Below are 18,681 nucleotides of genomic sequence, written 5' to 3' on the forward strand. Positions count from 1 at the left end.
AGAAACTGTGATTGCCCCCTGTCCAATGCACCTGTGTAATACATTTTTCAGAACTATGTGGGAAGGAGTCAATAACTATGAAAGCCTCCGGTTGCCACACATCATTGGCACAAAGCAGAGGGAGTGATTAATGGAGACAGACATTCTTTAAATAGCTGGGAGAGAACCTGACTATGCACATTCACTGGCATAAGTTCCTCTGCAGGGCTTTGCAACTGCCACCTGCAAGGGAAGACTGGGCTGAGCAATTTCGTCTAATCATGTGGCCAGGCGCCTGGCCACGTGGGAAAGCAGGGGGAGGAGATTTATTGCAGAGCTCTCTCTGGCTTCCAGGTTCCGGGTGTGTGTGTGTAAGCAAACGTCCTAGGGAGAGAGGTAAGGGGCAGTGCATTGTATGACCTCTCCCCCAAGGGTCCCAAGAGAATGAGGGAGGGTCACAGAGACCCTAACGGAGGGTGAAAAAACCACAGAGCAGGCCCTAAAGATCCTGAAAGAGAAATCAGAGGCAAAAGGGTGGGGAATGGGGGTGCCCAATGCCCCAGCTGTGAGCTAAGGAAACAGACACGTGACACAAAATGTGGGGGAAGCAGCCCTGCCACTGCCAGGTTGCTTGGTGAGTTAAGCTCCCCTTAGCATGAGTGACAGGTTCCTGACTAAGCCCCAGGAAGTAAATGGCTAATTCTCTCTAGCACTGAACATGAGGTGGCCCCCAGGCTTTGGGGAGGAGAGACACTGTTCCTGCAGAGTGTCGGAGCACAAACCCCTTGATCCCCTTATACACCCTCTCCGGGTCGCCTGAACTCTTGCCAGCTATCCTTTCCTCACGGACTGCCCCCAAACCCTCCAGTTCCCCCTCCTTGTTCTTCCTTCTTTCCCCCTTCATTGTCTCCTCTTTCCATCGCTCACTCTTTTGCTTCCCTCCTCCCCCAGTCAATTGCTGCTGCTGCTGGTTGCCAACTTTCTAATTGCACAAAACTGAACACCCTGGCCCCACACCTGCTCCTTCTCTAAGGCCCTGCCTTCCCCCACTCACTCCAGCCTCCCTCCCTCATTTTCACTGGGCTTTGGGCAGGGAATTGGAGTGTGGGAGGAGGTGAGGGCTCCAGCTGGGGGTGTAGGCTCCAGGGTGGGGCCAGAAATGAGGGGTTCAGGGTGTGGGAGGGGACTCTGGTCTGGGCAGGGCAGGGGATTGGGTTGTGGGCTCTTGGGTGGGGCTGGGGATGAGGGGTTTGGGGTGCAGGAGGGGGTTCTGACCTTGGGCAGGGGATCGGGGTGCAGGAAGGGGATCGGGGTGCGGGCTCCAGCCGGCGCTTACCTCAGAGGGCTCCTGGTCGGTGGCACAGTGTGGCTAAGGTAGGCTTGCCCTGGCTCTGTGCTGTTCCAGGAAGCAGGGCTGGCACCAGCCCAGCAAGCAGGTGCTTGGGGCGGCCAACGGAGAGGGGTGGCACGTCCGGCTCTTCAGCGGCGGGTCCCTCACTCCCTGTCGGAGCGAAGGACCTGCCGCCGAATTGCCGCCGAAGAATGAAGCGGCAGCCGTGGAACAGATGGCGATCGCGGCTTATTTTTTTTCTTTTTTTCTTTTTGCTCCTTGGGGCGGCAAAAACCCTGGAGCTGGCCCTGCCAGGAAGTGGCCAGCATGTCCCTCCCCTAGGAAGAGGAGCCAGGTGCCTCTGCGCGGTGCGCACTGCCTGCACTTGCAGGTACCGCCCCCACAGCTCCCATTGGCCACAGTTCCCGGCCAATGGGAGCTGTGGAGCCGGCACTGGGTGTGGTGGCAGCTTGCAGAGCTACCCTGATCGCCCCTGTGTGTAGGGGCCAGACATGCCGGCCGCTTCCAGGAGCATGTGGAGGCAGGGCAGGCAGGGAGCCTGCCTTAGCCCCGCTGCGCCGCTGACCAGACTTTTAATGGCCCGGTCACTGGTGCTAATTGGAGCCGCCAGGGTCCCTTTTCGATGGGGCATTCTGGTTCAAAGCCAGATGCCTGGCAACCCTACTGCTGCTTCCCGCTCTCCATATCAGTTTGTGCTTCCCTGCCAAAATTAGTTAGTGCTGCCCTGTAGCCTTTTCAATGGGCCCTGCTGCTACAATCTTTGCCTCCTCACCAAGGCCTGGCGGGGCTGGGTGGGATGCAGAGCCCTTATGTACCCTTCAGGCCTGGGGAGAGGAAGCTGATCAGGAATCTTCTGCCTTCCTCAGGTTCTTGGGGTGGGTGTGCTGGAATCTTTGCTCCCCCTTTCTCCTGGCTATGAGGAGCTTCACTCCTGCTTCCCACTGTCTCCTGGGGAAGGAGCTCCTGTGCACAACAGGCTGGCGTACTGTGGGGGCCCTGCCAGGAGGAGGGGAGTGCACCAGTGTGGCATAGAGGGAACTTTGGACATGGGTATATTTTAGTCTCTAAGCAAGAGGTGGTGATGCAGGGTGCTGGGGGGGGGGGGGGTGAGCTAAGAGCATCCCTGATTTATTTTGACAGTGGGCTACTGGTTTTCCACATGGCTGATGATGACACCCTTAAATGGCTGGGCCCATTGCACATACGCCGCTGAGGGCATCAGGAAGTGTAGTTTGAAAGGAGAAATGACTACTCCATGTGCTCGGCTGCTGGGATGTAGTGAAGCCAACAAGTGAGCTTCCATTGATTTTGGACTAGGGCTGTGGAGAGAGATCTCCATGTATTAAAGCTCTTAAATGGAGTTAAGGAACCTGACTCCCATATACATATACTGAAGCAGCAGGAAGTTGCTGATCTCACAAGTGTTCCAGCTGTATTTGCCACTTTTTGACAGTCTCTGTCACGGAGGAAAGAAGGTCTTATGGCTGCAGAACAAGACCGAGCGTTAGGACTCCTGTGTTCGGTTTCTAGGATAAAAATAGCTACCACTGATCTGCTGTATAAATATGAGCAGGTCCTTTAACCTCAATTTCCCCATGTGTAAATGGGAGCAGTAAATATGTTTGTCCCTAAAGTGGTGTTGGGAGCTTCTTAATTAATGTTTGCTAAAGACTTTGAGATCCCTGTATGGAAGGCAACATTAGTGTAAAGTATTATTATAGCTGAGGTGATACAGGCTCCACCCAGGAAGGTGGCATTACAATGGTTCCTGAAACTTTAATACCTATAGTAAACACTAAATAGCCTGATCCCAACATGCCAGAGGTGAGAGTAGTAAGGTGAGATTATCCTGTCTGCTACTTCTGAAGCAAGTTTTCTGTAACATGACAGTGAGAGCTACTAAATAATTTCTCAAGGGAAGTGCATGAAAACCCATTTGAAAGTAGGTGGTTCAATACAGTAGTAGAGGGGTCAGCAACCTTTCAGAAGTGGTGTGCCGAGTCTTCATTTATTCACTCTAATTTAAGGTTTCGCGTACCAGTAATACATTTTAACGTATTTAGAAGGTCTCTTTCCATAAGTCTGTAATATATAACTAAACTATTGTTGTATGTAAAATAAATAAGGTTTTTAAAATGTTGAAGAAGCTTCATTTAAAATTAAATTAAAATGCAGAGCCCTCTGGACTGGTGGCCAGGACCCGGGCAGTGTGAGTGCCACTGAAAATCAGCTCACGTGCCGTGTTTTTCACGCGTGCCATAGGTTGCCTACCCCTGCAGTAGTAAATGTACAACAGGGAACAATCTTGTCTTGACCAGGACTCCTTCATTTGTAGAACCTATAGGTCAAATTCAGACTGGGTGTAGGTAGGTCTAACTCCATTTACTTTCTGTTATTACTAAGTTAGAAAATCAGTCAGTATAGCCCTTCAGATTTCGGAATCAAGTTACACAACCACAGTAGAAAACATTGATAATTACTAATTTGGAAAGGTGACTTTGTTTAAATTTTTGACAAGAGTCCCTAAGGATAGGGCCTCATGCCAATTGGTTATCAACTCTAGTGCTGCTAACTCAGAGGAAAAACCATCCACTGCTAGATCACAAAACAAATTTGGTAAGTTACTTACATGCCCAATCACCAAGGTCTTCTTCCCAATAGATCTACATTAGTCAACCCTTTTAGCCTATTTCCCAATGAATTACACCTCTACCCCGATATAACGCGACCCGATATAACACGAATTTGGATCTAACGCGGGAAAGCAGTGCTCCGGGGGGGCGGGGCTGCGCACTCCGGTGGATCAAAGCAAGTTCGATATAACGCGGTTTCACCTATAATGTGCTATGATTTTTTGGCTCCCGAGGACAGCATTATATCGAGGTAGAGGTGTATTTTAGTTGTAGGATGTGACTGACCCTCCAAATGACCTAAGATAATTGCCTATGTTTGTGACAGTTCAAAAAGCTTCCACACTTTGTCTTATGTCTGTATACACCTAGAACTTGAAAGGCCGAGTGAAACCATTAACTATGGTAGATATATGCACCGTGTTCTATAATTCCAGTTAACAAAAGTAACTTGTTCAGTTTTAAAACTATTCTGCAACAATCTTGATTGGAACCGGTTACAAAACAGACACCCACACATTTGTGATAATCTTTAAAACACATACACAAGCACATACGCTTTCTTACTAATAGGTACTTAGCTTCAGGATGCGGTCAACTGACTGATTTGGGTCATCACCCAACAGAAAGTCTGTGTGTTACTTGTCAGAGTTCAGGGCAGATGCACCTGTTTTCACTCACTCTCAGGCTTTCGGTTCCCCTGGCCATCACCTCCAATGGGTGGAGACCCACGTCTCGCTGCCTTCTGAACAGGGTACGTCCAAGCTGAACAGTTCCCTGCCTTCACAGTGGTATTCCCAGCAAAGCCAGTCTGCTTAAACAGGCCTGCTTGGGTTCTCTTCAAAGACATTTAACAGGTGTAATGGCTACAGTTATAAGATACCACAGGACTTCCTATGCAAGCTTACTTTATTCTTAAGGTAAAAAGCACTACAGTGAAAACATTAAAACTAATAAAAGAACCTACACACACGCTAATAAGCTTACTAGAGATCCCCCTGCCACCAGCTGTCTCCAACAAGTGACTAGTGACAACTGGCAAATGAGTCCTTCAGACTCCAAAGGGGTCTCTTGTTTGTCAAGTTCATAACAGCCTCAGCTCAGAAATGGCACATTCATGACATGTTTAGTCCACTTTTTATATAGCTCAGGCATCTTTGATCTCAGGAGCTGGTAAAGTAGCAGACAATTAGCTTCTCTCTCCAGGGCGTAGCTTCCGAAGAATGGATTTGAAGTGGGTCACTTGCATTCCCCTCATTGCCCAGGTATTTCCTAGAAATCCGCTTTCTACGCATTGTCCCAAAAAGTCCTTTGACGTTCCTAACATTTACATTAGTCAAGTCCCTTGAAAAGATGCATACAATCTTACAACACCACAATTGCATTTTAAATAATACAATAGACCTAAAAGGTATTCAACCTAATTCAATACGGTTTCATTTAATTCAGTAACGTTTAGCTTAATTCCATAAGGTTTGTCCAGGATATAGCAGGATATTGACAGTCTGTCACATTACTTATCACCAGATCTTTGCTGATCTGTTAGCTTTCAGCTCAGTTATTGTTCACAACAGGAGTTGACTCTACAAACACAGGTGAGTGAAGGACAGTTCCTCCCCCCCCGCCCCGCCCATATGCTAATGGGCAACCTGAATGCCTGGAAAATAGAAAGACAGTTAGAAGTGCCTATCTGAGATAAGGACTTGATGTCACCAGGAGAGCTTCCACATGGCTGGCCCAGACCTCAGTCTTCTCCCTTCTCAGTGTCCTCAGCTTTCAGGAAGCGATGTGTTGAAGGAGACAGGCCTGTTTTTGCTGGGTGGTCCACCTTGGTTCCTCTTGGAAGTGCTGGCATGGACTAATTGTATGGTGACCCAGCCTTCCAAAGTTTTGAAATATTAACTCAAAGTGAGTGAGTCTCTCTCTCACAAGCCAGTCAGGGAACAAGATATGAGCTCTTGCTGCTGGAACTGGAATTTTCCAGTCTCTTTGTGCAACACATCTTGTCAGACCAGCTTGTGTAGGACAAGGTAACCATAACTATTGGTACAGCCACCGTGGGACATACCTTGAACGCTCTCTGCAAGTTGCTTTCTCTTTGGGGTGCATACTTTTGGCCAGTTTTGCAGTTATGCTCGCTCAAATTGCAGTTTCTCCATCAACACTCTGCTAGCAGCTGAAAAGTCCAGTTTAAAGTTCCTATAATTTCCATATTCTTTGATGCTCTTTAAGCTTGTTTTAGCAGTCCATTACACAGGGCAAAGTCACGTCAAGAACTGTGGTTGTCTAGGAGGTCAGAACAGCGTATCCATCTTCCATTTCTGTTCTCCTTGTTTTAACAACAATGGTTGGATCTTAGCATGTATGGCTGAGCTGAGTCTGTGCATTATTTACCAAGCAGTTACATTTTGGATTATTCCATTCGGTGGTCAATGGTCCTTAGCATTATAAACACACTATTTGACTCATTTCTTTTTATTTACGGCCTTTTTTTAGCACAGGTGTATTTCACTAACTGGATAGCAGAAGCATGCTTGTTTAGCCTTACTGCTTCACTTTATTACTTTAGCTAAAATAAATCAATAGGAACGCAACCTCTTTCTTTCCCATGAGGCAAATCCTGTTCCTAAAGTTTACAATATTTTGCCCAACGCTGTATTACTTATAGTTGACTTCCTTTGTACTCGAGGACGGCCTGTATCCCCATTTGAAGTTGTATTAGATTCCATCAAGTCCCCCATTTTACAGCTATATGTGGCACATCATATACTATCAGTGTTTGATATTATACGACTGATTTTCAGTTCATTCATTCACAGGGGAAAGGCGGAAGTCTCTTTAGCTGCACCAGCAGTACACCTTTGTGAAAGGCTGCAGCCACTCTGGGTTTCCGCAGACTGTTGGATAAATCTAGCTGTTAGACCTTGGGCTTTTATTCTGTCAGCTCGCTGGTCTGTCTTTACTAAAAGGTTTTAATACTTGCCTGGGTATTAAATAGCGGTGACGAACTGGGACTGTTCTTAATGTGGTCTGTGAATGCTGACAGGGAAGTGTGGCTAGGACAGTCTGCAATGGGGGGATGGGAGACTGACCTACGGAGAATACCTGAGCATGTAACATGAGAACCCAGGAGGGGGCTGGGGCCAGGTGACACCTTTGCCCGGGAAACTGAACAAAGGCTGTGGGAGGGGTCGCTGAAGGCAGAGTCTCAGGAGCAGGCCGGGGAGGTGGCTGGGAGGCAGAGAGGGCTCTGACCTCCCCAAGAGGGCTGGGGTGCCCGAGGACCCCAAGATGGACCTAACTGAGGGGTGTCCTGTTGTCTGTGCCTGCAAGACCTGTCTTGGACTGTATTCCCGTTGTCTAAATAAACCTTCTGCTTTATTGGCTGGCTGAGAGTCATGGTGAATCGCAGGACGGGGGTGCAGGGCCCTGAGTCCCCCCATACTCCGTGACAATAGCAATAACTCAATTTTGAGGCCTTAGTTACTATGTGGGTTATAGTGTCGTGTACACACACTACCACAATCACCTCTGTATAGGATCTTCGGGACCCCAGGAATATTCGGAGAGGCAGTGTAATCTAGCGGCTTGATCACAGGGCTGGGAGCAAGAAACTCCCAAGTCCTTTAAGCTCAGCTTTTTTGCTGACCCACTGTGGGGCAAATCTTATTCTCTCTGTGCTTCAATTTACCCCCTCTCGTGAAATGGGGTAAGTATGTTCCTGTTCCAGAGCAGTTATGAGAATTAAAGTTTGTGTAGCACTTTGAAGATAGTACTTAGTGATTATTGTTAAACCTCTCAATCAAGAGAAAATATCTTTATACATAAGGCCTTAATGCATCCATTGGGTTTTTTGTAGGTACATTTTGGGGCCTATAAAGGTTGACTAACATCCCTTTAAATACCTGCCCAGAATTTTGTCTGCTTGTGGAACCTGCAGCAGCAGCTCTGCAAGATGCTGCCCAGTCCTGGTGTTTATTATTTTCCTTGGGAGATTAACTCTGGATCAGTCGCAGATGGGGAGACCCTGCGAACATTTGGCAGGTGAGAGCAGCTTTTTGCAGGCCAACGCTACTTTCAAAAGTGTCTCTGTCGCGTCTGTAGTTCCTTTTTTCTTCCTTGCGTCCTTTCAACTCACTTTTTAGGGTCCCTGCTGCTGAGTTCACTGAATCGATTGTGTTTCAGGTTACACTGTTATGACATGGTCCAGTCTGAAGCCATCCTGACAGCCCTGCGCAGTTCAGTCCAGCACCAGGTCTGTGTTTGCACCAAATTTGTGGAACCGTTCCAAGCCCAGCTTGGATCCCTATATGTGGCTCTGGGAGAGATTGAGCAGAGGGATGGTAAGTGCTTCTTTGTTTTCTCCTTACGTGAAAGGAGGAGCTGTCTGTTCGTCTGAGGAAAGGAAAAAAACATGCACTGGTTAGGCCTCTGTCCTCCTTTGCTCTCCCTCTCCACCCAAAGCAACTGTTCTATTAGGTGAAGAAAATCATTCAAACTCACTCTGAGACACAGCATGTTTTATGGTTAGAGCAGGTTCTATTTCCAACTCTGCCACTGACTTCCTGTGTGACCTTGGGCAAATCACTCCTCTGCCCCGTGCCTCAGTTTCCCCACGTATAATATCCTTATCCACCTTCATAAAGTACTTTGAGATTGGCACATGAAAGGCGCTAGAGAAATGCCAAATATTACTACTTTTGTGGCTATGATAAAGGACCTTTCCTCTCTAAAAGATAGCCTTATCTCGGAACGCTGTGATCGCTACTCTTTGATATCACTATGCAGTTAATCAGTTGGTTACAGGGAAACTGGTGTTCTCGGCGGAGGCTTGGGACAGCCTAGTGCAGCTCAGCGTGTTTGTGTTTCAAAGTCTTAGGAAGTGGCAACATTAGAAGACACGTTTGATCGTAAAATAATATCATTTCCCTCATTTAAAGCATAGATGCTAAAACCAAGAAGTGTACTTTAAAATGAATGTTTTAGCTGAAATGAATTGCAGTGAACCCATGTTATAGGGAGGAAGGTTAGTTTTAAAGTACAGGACTGAGAGTCAGGAGATCTGGGTTCTATTCCTGACTCTGCCATTGACTCACTGACACCTTGGGAAAGTCACGCCCCTGTCCTCTGCCTCAGTTTCCCCATCTGTAAAATGAGGAGGGTAATTATTAGGCTAACAGTGTTGCTGTGAGGACTGATTAGCCTATAAAGTGCTTGGAGATCCTCTGAGGGAAGGTGCCACAGAGACAAATTAATATTTTCTATCCTAGTCATTTGGGATTAGCATAGCTCCACAAACAGGACCCGATGCTTGTGCATTGAGCAGCCGACACAGTGAGCAAAGTGCAAGTTCCACACAGCTAACGCAGCAGGGATGTGTGTCTGCACATGTACCGTGGGAAATTAAGGAGAATACCCCCCGCCCCGCCCGAACCTTTCTATCCCAACCCTAAATTTTCAATAACTGTAATTGCCTTTCCTCATCTGTATTTTGTAATTTGCAAACACATTTAACTCACTACATTGCAACACGCTGTTTACCTTGAGCCACAGCTTAGAAATCTTTGCGTCTCTTCTCCTTCCCTCAGAGCATCACAAATACATCCCCACTCTGAGGCCTGGTACGTGAGGCGTGAAAGCAGTCCGACAAGCTCGGTGATGAAGGGCGCCAGATCCAATTTATTATGGTGCTCGGAGGATCATTTTATTTGCATTATAAAACGTAGAAAGCAAATGTTGGCTTGGCTGTACGACTGCCAAGTGAAGCTGAGTGGCTTTGTCCCAGGCAACACCTTGTAATAATCATCATCAGTGAGTGGAATTCTTCTTAATTAGTTTGAGACTGATTACATACATGATTTGTAACACCATGCCTTTCTGGATTGCCTTCCAGCTGACTGTCTCCAAGCACAGTCTAAACACAAATGATTTCCGTCTCACAGCACCACAGGGAATTGTTCCCATTTTGCAGGTGAGGCAATGAAACAGGACAAGACCAGAAAGTCCCACAGCTAGTCAGCGACAGGGCTAGTTTCAGAACCCAGGACTCCTGGCCTGCCACAGCTCCTGCTCTATGGAACAATCTCCCCATAACTCTCTGCTTCAGTCGCTCGCCGCCTATTTTTAAAGTTCAGCTCAACCCCTTATTTTCTCCTGCCTCTCTCTCAATTTCTCTTTCAAGTCCTAGTATGTAACAGTGGGGGTTCAGTCTGTGCAAAAGATGCTACGTAACAGTTCTCCTCTCCAGAAGCTGCATTCAGTATTTTATATTTGCAGGTGAGGGGCCTGTGCTGAAGGCTCGGGTGCTGACGTGCGTGGAAGGGATGAATCTGCCCTTGCTGGAGCAGGCAATACAGGAGCAGCGGCAATATTTCCGAGAGAGACAGGGGCAGGTGGAGAGCAGTGCCTCCTAGCCTTGCTGGAGGAAGGTGTTGTTGGACTGAGTCCAGGTCTCAAATGCATCACCTGCCTTCCGTCCTTCTCTGCATCCCGCTGCTCTTTTGCTGTTTTGGCACCATGAGCCCCAATCCTGTTCCGAGGTTGCTGCCCCTTTCCACAGTGTTTCAGGTTTTGGATGTCCTCCGAACGTGCATTTGCCTTAGGTGTTTTCAGGGTCTCATTTTTATCACTCTTTTCTGTCCCGTCACATCAATGGGATGAACTGAGTGCCTGTGAAAGTCAGAGATACCAGAGGTTTAAGCTGGTTCGCCCTCACACTTCTGTCAATAAGCTTCAGACCTAATCTGAAATACCCTCCACTATTCCAGTCATGGGCCCCATGCAGCTCTGCCAGTGCACCTCAGTCCTGACCCTTACAAACTCCCACCGTTCCAGTGCTCAAGCCTGTCTGGAAAAGAGACTGGGAAGCATGCTGAATTGAATGGCAACTTCAAGCAAATCTGTTCAGAGGACAAGACCAAATCCTCATCACACAAGAGCTGAGTCAGGATTTGAACCCAGGTCTCTAGAAACAAGAAAATGACGCACCAATTTATTACACTAGCTGGTGCATCTTTGCAGTTAAAGTCAATAGCTCAGACTGAGACGAGCGTGGACAGTGTCTGTTGGCGTCAGTGGGAGTTGGGTGCGTGCGTTTGAGGAAGGAATTTGACCCAATGAATTCTGAAATATAAAATTGTGGTGCCCCGCAGACGGAGGTTAGTCATTTGTTTCCCTCCTTTACAGGACGAGAGTAGGAGAGAGTCTGATCCTGGGGGTGCTTTCCTTTAAGAAAACCTAAATTGTCTCTGTTTTATTATTGTACTGAACGTGTTCTTTGACTGAAATGTTCATAAATAAAGGAGATGAAAAGAGCATGCAGCCTGCTTCTGTTAGTGATAAAAAACTGCATTCGTGTTAAGGGGCCTGAATTCATCCCTGCTGTAACTCTGCTGAAGACACAGGGAACTGAGTCAGGGGGGTGTTCTTTAATAATGGGTCTCTTTCAAGGGTACCTGGCTTTGGAAGAGTTACGGGAGGAGGACATGAGACTACATCAAGGCTTGTCTACCTTCAGAACACACTACAAGACCTATCTGTTTACCAAAGCCATACTGCTGCAAATGAAGACAAACATTAACGTGGGGTGGGGAAAGAGAATGTCTGTGGGAGGGGAATAAAACAAACAAACTCAACTGCTCTAGAAAATCTCCCAAGGAGAGGTGGGGAGCAGCATTCACTGTGACGTCCAACTGGACAACACTTTGCACTTCAGTTACTTGTTTGGCTTGTAGATTCTGTGGTGACATACAATAAAAGAAACTCTAGCTAGAGAATTCCCAATACGGAAGCCAGAGGGAGCTAGGTGTATATTAGGTTCCACATTACCTGGTGCCTGAAACCAAGACCTGAGACTTGCCTATCATTTATACAGCTCACTATCTTGTTTGATTATGTTGCACTGTATGTTTATTCACACAGTTATTAAGCCTTGTCTTCATGTGCTCTGGGCTCACTGTAAAACCTGAGATGGAGTCTTGAGATGTAGTTTGGTTCTCCCAAAGGCCTGGACTAGAGCATGCACACATTACAACTTACTAGTAACATTCAGATACAATTATTTTGTGGGTGGCCTGAACCATCTTAATTTGGGCTATTAGTTTTTAAGCTACTAGCCCAGCTGTGGAACAACTGAGGACATTTTAGGTCATTATTCGCACAGCCATGCCAAAGATCTGTGCAGTCAGTGGACGCATGTATGCCCTGCCATTCCACATCGTCAGAGGGTATGGGAGAGAGTCGCCAAGGAAGAGAACCGTGACTAATACAGTAAATGTGGCATAAAGAGGCCTCTTCCCTTTGCTTTACATTGGAATTGAGAGCCTCTTGAGGCAGCCTTACAGAATACTACAAGCCAAAACCAAATTTTTTTTTGGCCTGATAAGTAAACCCCCCCCTCCATCATCTTACTAAGGGCAGACTGCTTGGGCTGGTAGATGTTTGTTGGCCATTTTGCAAGGCATAAAGGCATTTATTAAAGTTATTTGTATTATGGTCGCGCCGAGGCGCTCTGGTCATGGACTATGACTCCGTTGTGCTAGGTGCAGTATAAACACGCCCCAAGGAGCGTACGCTCTGTCCCTGCACAGTTCTCAGCTGTCCCTCAGCATGGAGGATGAGCCCCTAAGTGACTTGTTTCCTGGACAGTCGCTGTCGATCTCCCACTTTTATTATCATATTGATTTTGTTAGCAATTATACTTAAGATTGTGGAAAACGGGGTAACTAAATTGATCCCCCGTCATGTTACATTTCTTCCACTGCAATTCTGCTTGTGTCCCTTGTCTGGGTCGTCATCCTCCCCAGCTGGCTAACAGCTGGAAGGGTGTGAAGGCCACTGAACAAAATTCTTTCTTCCTCTTACCCCAGCAGTGGCCAGCACCAGCGAGTGCATTTGATTGTAACTTAGACACCATAACATTTTAAATTATGTCTCCCCCTAGTGGTCAAATGACCTAGGCACGAGAGTGGAATGAATTTTGACCCTTTGGCAACCCAGTAGATCAGCAGGAAGGCTACAGTGAGAAGGTGAGCTAAGCATGTGGGCAGGAGCATACAGTGGGCATGGAGAGGAGATGGCCATTTCACACTGGACACAGGAAACTGAGTGCAGAAACTGCCCAGCCTGCATAGGAGGGGCTGCATGCCTGCCTTAAAACCTACCCTCCAACCTCACAGTATTTAAGTTAAATATTGAAGGAAAGCTGGTATATTATGGCAAATCCATCTTTAAAGTATTAGATCTCTTTCCCCACAGGCTGCAGGGGCCAGTTTTCATGCAGAAATGCTAGCCATAGACTTATAGGGGGAAGAGCAATACAGTAATTATGGCCCATCACAAGGGACACGGTTGCAGCTGGACCATTTTCTACAGGCCATCAGAGTCGGCTTTAGGAAGTTTAATACAGGGAGGCCTGGGGCTACTCGGGCTGGGAAAGGACAAATGGTTTTACACCTAATTAGGAGACTGTTGGTTGAAAATAGAGCGGATGGTATTGAACTGATAAGATGTACATAGCAGTAATACTTAGCGCTAATAGGGCTTTTAATTCATAACTCATTCTCACAGCCCCCAAGCCCATTTAACAAAAGGGGACGGTGAGGCAGGGTGAGTAAGTGGCTTGTTCAAAGTCACAGGAGGAGACAGGCATCTTTGAGCGAGAGATTGATCTTAGATGGTCAGGATCAGTCCAGTCCTCTGACTACTAGTCATTTTCTCCAACGTATTCGCCTAATAACTGTATTATTTAATTCAGGAGGGGTATTTAGTGACTGATGTGTGCATTAGAAATTGAACCCAGGGTAGTTGAGAATTGCTTGAGGCACTGGACTGAAACAGCTTGGAGGTTTTGCATTGGAGGGCAAGCATCTTCCCTGCCTATGTATAGTATGTAGCACAGCTTGGGATTTGCACATTTGTTTATAGAGTAGCACTGCCATGAGACATGCCTTGAGGCTCTTGTTTGGATGTGAATAAACATAAGCACTGCCTCTAGGCTGCTGAATGTGGTTACACTGTGGGGTATTATTAAAGGGAGTTTTCTTTGCAGGGGTTAGGGAACGGATGGGATATTGCGATGGAAAGGGTTTAATGCAATTGCAGTACCTTTTTCCATCCAACAATACCTTCAGTTTCTGGGATGTTCATTGAAAGGCGGGGCCTGCTGGTACTCTGAAGCAGAGGGCAATGTTAAAATGTGCGGGTCTGAAATGGCAAAGTGGGACTCTGACTAATGAATGGAGGAATGTTTCAGTGACAAGCCTGCTGACGGACCATGGACACGTTCCAGGATGTGTTCCAGAAGGTGGAGAAGATTGGGGAAGGCACCTATGGAGTGGTGTACAAGGCGAGGAACAAACAGACAGGCCAGCTGGTGGCTCTGAAGAAGATCCGTCTGGATTCGTGAGTGTCCACGCTCCCAACCAGGGTCCAGCTCACACATTCCACCCCAAAGCCAGAACTCTAGGGTCATGCCAACGCTAGGGTTTGAAACCGTGTCTGAAATGTTTACCCAACACAGCTACTGTTGTAACATGGTTAGGCAACCCACATCACAGCATTAAGAAGCCACGATAGTGCCCTGCTGGGCCTGTCTATAGCATAGTCTAGACCTCTTAGGATCAAAACCTGGTCCAGAAGGGAGCAGCAACCCGTGCCATCTCCAGTCAAGCTTGAAATGGTTATCAAGCACAGCTGTGTCCAAACCATACTCGAGAACCATCATCTAGCCAGGCCAGTTTGTGCTGCACTGTAGACAAGGCCTAACCTTCCTAATTGCACACAATCCTCACCCCTCATTCAAACTTACTGATCAGCATGACAAGCTAAGAGCTCCCCGACAGGAATGGGAAACACGCCTCAGTCTGAGAACAAGTATTCTAAGATAGCCTGTGCCACAGAAACTGGCTTGTATGCTCCTTGTCATAACATTCCCCTCCGCTTGCTCCTCCTCAAGCTGGTCTTAAAGCAGTTCTCTCCCTAGCATGGACAGCCTCAAACCAGGGCCAACACTTGTTGGAACTTGGCTAGGCTGACTCTGCGCATGCCAGTGGGACAACCAGGCTGGCTTAGGGCTCTCACTTGGCCGTATAAAGAAAGGCCAGATTTTCAGGAGCACACCTCACCCACAATGACATGTATGACTGAGCTCTGGCCCCAGTTATGTGTGCTGAGCACTTGAAAATCTGATCCTGAGCTCTCCTAAAAATCTAGGCCTAAGTTGTCTAGATACATATGGAGAGGGTCCTGGATCGAGAAACCTTATATTTTCTGTCCTAAGCCCCTGTGAGTATCCACCAAAAAGAAAGGTCAGAAAGGAAGATGTCTGTGAGCCACATGACTAGCTGAATTGGCATTTACCTGCTAATATCACCCCAGGAAATAATAGGAATGCAATAAAGTCTGTTTTTCCCCATAGGGAGACAGAAGGGGTTCCGAGTACAGCAATCCGAGAAATCTCTCTGCTCAAAGAACTTAAGCATCCAAACATAGTGAGGTAAGCGAAGCACTCAGTCTGGCCATGGAATTGGGGCGGCCGGGTCATTGCAATACGACTCACTCACTACTGATCAAGTGCAGTTGTGTCAAGCTGAGGCGCATAAGGATGTTAACCAACATCTCCCAGCTTTGTGTGTACCAAGTAAAAGGGTTGTTGATAAAAAGGAAACGGACAAGGCATTTCTCAGTCAGTCACGTATAAAACATCGTTTTCTGCTCGCTCTCTGCCCTAACCACTCACTTAGCTATTTTTCAAACAGTGCCTATCAAAGTCGCTGAGTGTTATTCAGAGTCATTACCCTGACACAGGGCAATGGAAAAGGCCACAGTTCCAGTTGATGGGTTATATTTTTAGACACAGCCACACATTAAGAAGTGTCTGGAACTTAAAAATCAGATGAACAATCTCTGTGAACAGCGTGAATTAGCGTTCAAAGTGGAGCAAATTTACAATTTCGTAGTCTTCATGTGTTTCTTTTTCTTTCTGCGGTTGCATTAGTGCTGTAGAGAACTTAATGGCCTTTTTCTCCATTGAGCATCTTAAACTTTGTTTTTCCCCTGGAAATGTCCTTGGTGTTTTTTGTTTTTTTTTAAACTTGGTCACCTTGCTGAGCTAATGGAGAAGATGACCGTGGCTGCGAGACTTTTGTGGAGAAATTCAAATGCAGGAAACATGATGTAAAAATGTGTCCGGGTGTTGACAATCAGACACCAAATCCACAGAAATGAGCTAGATGGCCAAGGAAACCGAATGCCATGCTTTGGCTATGAAAAACAACAGGGTGTCTTACAGCAGGGCTCCAACTCTCGGGGGGTTGGTTAACTTCGCCCCTTTTCTCAGCATTAGCCGGCGCTGCCCAGCTACAACCAAGCTTTCCTGGTCAAGGCGTGCTCCTTTCTGAAAGACCTTCCCAAGCAAGATTTCCTCTCCCCTCCTTAAAATCCAGGCCAGAGCTGCAGCTCTGGAGTGGCTGTTTTGGAGAGCAGCAGCAGACTGGTGCAGATTACAGTTACCCTTCCAGCTAGATTCAATACATCTACACTTCACTGAAAAAGCTACAGACCGGCCACGGCCGGCCCGGGTCAGCAGACTCGGGCTCATGGGGCTATACAATTGCAGTGTAGATGTTCGGGTTCAGGCTGGAGCCCAGGCTCTGAGAACCCGCACGAGGGTGAGGGTCTCAGAGCCCAGGCTCCAGCCCGAGGCTGCACATCTATACTGCAGTTTTACAGAGCTGCAGCCTGAGCCCTGGAAGCCCAGGTCAGCTGACCCAGGTGCCAAGACTCGGTGCATAGGCGCCGACTTATTCTGGCGCCGGTGGTTGCTCGACCCCCATCGGCCCCCGCCCTGACTCCACCCCTGCCCCGCCCCCATCCCAACCCCTGCCCCAAAGTCCCTGCCCCAACTCTGCCCCTATTCGACTCCTTCCCCAAATCCCCGCCCTGGCCCCTCCTCTTCCTCACCTCCTCCCCTGAGCGCGCCACGTTCCCGCTCCTCCCCCCTCCCTCCTTGCTACAGCTGTTCGGTGGTGGCAAGCGCTGGGAGGTAGGCAGAAGAGCGGGGACGCGGCGCGCTCAGGGGAGGAGGCGGAGGTGAGGCGGGGCAGGGTGCTTGGGTGACGGTGGGTGCAGAGCATCCACTACTTTTTCCCCATGGGTGCTCCAGCCCCGGAGCACCCACGGAGTTGTCGCCTATGACTCAGTGCTGTGGGATTTGTACTGCCGTGTAGAGGTACCGATAGATTCCAAGGCCAGAAGGGACCATCGTGATCATCTAGTCTGACCTCCTGTCTAGCACAGGCCGGAGAACTTCCCCACAGTAATTCCGAGAGCAGAGCTCCCATCTGGATTTAAAAATGGTCAGTGATGGAGAATCCACCATGACCCAACTAATGCGTATTGGCTACATTTTTGCTTTCATCAGGCTGTCCTTGTTCTTTTCAGGAATGTCCATTCACGTGCAGGATGGTTTGCCACCCGCACCAAACTCTTCCCTCCAGTCTTACCAGATACAACGGGCCAGTTCCTCAACTGGCATAGCTCTGCCTTTCAATGGAGCTATGCCAAGTTACACAAATTCGTGATCTGGCCCTATTATCCCGCTTACAAACTAGCTGCTGCTAATATAATGTAGAGAAGATAGATAATAGCTAGTAAGGCACAAGGCATTTCAAATAAATCCTATTCCATTCAGCTGCTGAAGAAAAGAAGCTAGCAGAGGGATTGTTGGCCTGCTAGAAGAGAACATATCTATGTTACCCACTGTCCTGTTCTACCGCTGTTTCATTACAGAAATAAGTATTGGTTTGGAGCACTGCTGTATAAAGCTGGTCAGGACTGTTTTTAATAAGACTGGGTATGGTTGTGTTTTGTTCTTAGGCTTCTAGATGTTGTGCACAGTCAGAAGAAGCTGTATCTGGTGTTTGAGTATCTGAATCAGGACTTGAAAAAGTACATGGACTCGTCCCGGACAGGGGAGCTCCCTTTAAGTTTGGTAAAGGTACGAAGTTTAGAGAAGTAAGAGTGCCACCTTGGCAAAATACCTGCAGGCGGGTAAGGCTGTGTTTATACCTGCTGCCCTCTGCTGGATGGACCCAGAACTGCTCCGCTGTGTGTTAGACTTTATATTGATAGCGGAAATTGTTGGTAAGCTCCCACAGAAGGCAGTGGGAGCGGTGAGTGCTCAGCACCTCTACAAGTCAGGCCCAAGGTGCTGTTTGATCGGAAAGATTCTAGACAGTATTGTCTGGTTCATGAATTTCCCAGCCATTTCCAGACTTCTCAGCTTGTTTGACCAACAATAAAACAAGTGATGTTGGGGGGAGACAGTCCAGGGAGCTACTGCTAATTGTTTTTATATTGAGCAACACGCTGCTGGCACTGGCAATGACAGCACAGCGTGGATTTGACTCCTTCCCTCCCCAAGGCAGCAGGGATAGAGACCTGTCAGTGTATTGCTGGGTTGTGGTCAGAACCTCTGTCATGGGTTTGGATGGAGCTTGGGTGACAGTATCTGGGCTGTGGGAGAGAAGTTAAGAACATAAGAACGGCCCTACTGGGTCAGACCAAAGGTCCATCTAGCCCACTATCCTGTCTTCCAACAGTGGCCAGTGCCAGGTGCCCCAGAGGGAATGAACAGAACAGGTAATCAGCAAGAGATCCATCCCCTGCCGCCCATTCCCAGCTTCTGGCAAACAGAGGCTAGGGACACCATCCCTGCCCATC

General features: G+C 47.8%; 2 protein-coding genes across 2 annotated transcripts in view; both read left to right on the top strand.

Moving 5' to 3' along the window:
• The first annotated feature begins 321 nt into the window (after nt 1–321).
• TEN1 (TEN1 subunit of CST complex) lies at nt 322–11,268 on the top strand. The gene is made up of 4 exons (XM_024206743.1): nt 322–375; nt 7,820–8,004; nt 8,146–8,303; nt 10,237–11,268. The coding sequence occupies exons 2-4, from the start codon at nt 7,916–7,918 to the stop codon at nt 10,371–10,373; spliced, it is 384 nt and encodes a 127-aa protein (XP_024062511.1). The 5' UTR covers nt 322–375; nt 7,820–7,915; the 3' UTR covers nt 10,374–11,268.
• A 2,965-nt stretch (nt 11,269–14,233) lies between these two features.
• The window catches only part of CDK3 (cyclin dependent kinase 3), an 8,902-nt gene continuing 4,454 nt past the window's right edge, over nt 14,234–18,681 (top strand). Inside the window, exons 1-3 of the mRNA XM_024206727.2 lie at nt 14,234–14,361; nt 15,377–15,454; nt 17,836–17,956. Of these exons, the coding sequence (XP_024062495.1) occupies nt 14,234–14,361; nt 15,377–15,454; nt 17,836–17,956 (327 nt within the window). The remainder of the gene's footprint in view (nt 14,362–15,376; nt 15,455–17,835; nt 17,957–18,681) is intronic.

The sequence above is a fragment of the Terrapene carolina genome, unplaced genomic scaffold (genome assembly GCF_002925995.2).
Source record: "Terrapene carolina triunguis isolate 2854851 unplaced genomic scaffold, T_m_triunguis-2.0 Scaffold192, whole genome shotgun sequence".
Taxonomy (NCBI): domain Eukaryota; kingdom Metazoa; phylum Chordata; order Testudines; family Emydidae; genus Terrapene; species Terrapene triunguis.

Excerpts from the sequence above, each read along its gene's own strand:
- TEN1 (XM_024206743.1), top strand. The coding sequence starts at position 7,916 with ATGCTGCCCAGTCCTGGTGTTTATTATTTTCCTTGGGAGATTAACTCT. Across the intron at positions 8,005-8,145 it reads ACCCTGCGAACATTTGGCAG|GTTACACTGTTATGACATGG; the intron begins GTGAGAGCAGCT and ends ATTGTGTTTCAG. Across the intron at positions 8,304-10,236 it reads AGAGATTGAGCAGAGGGATG|GTGAGGGGCCTGTGCTGAAG; the intron begins GTAAGTGCTTCT and ends TTATATTTGCAG.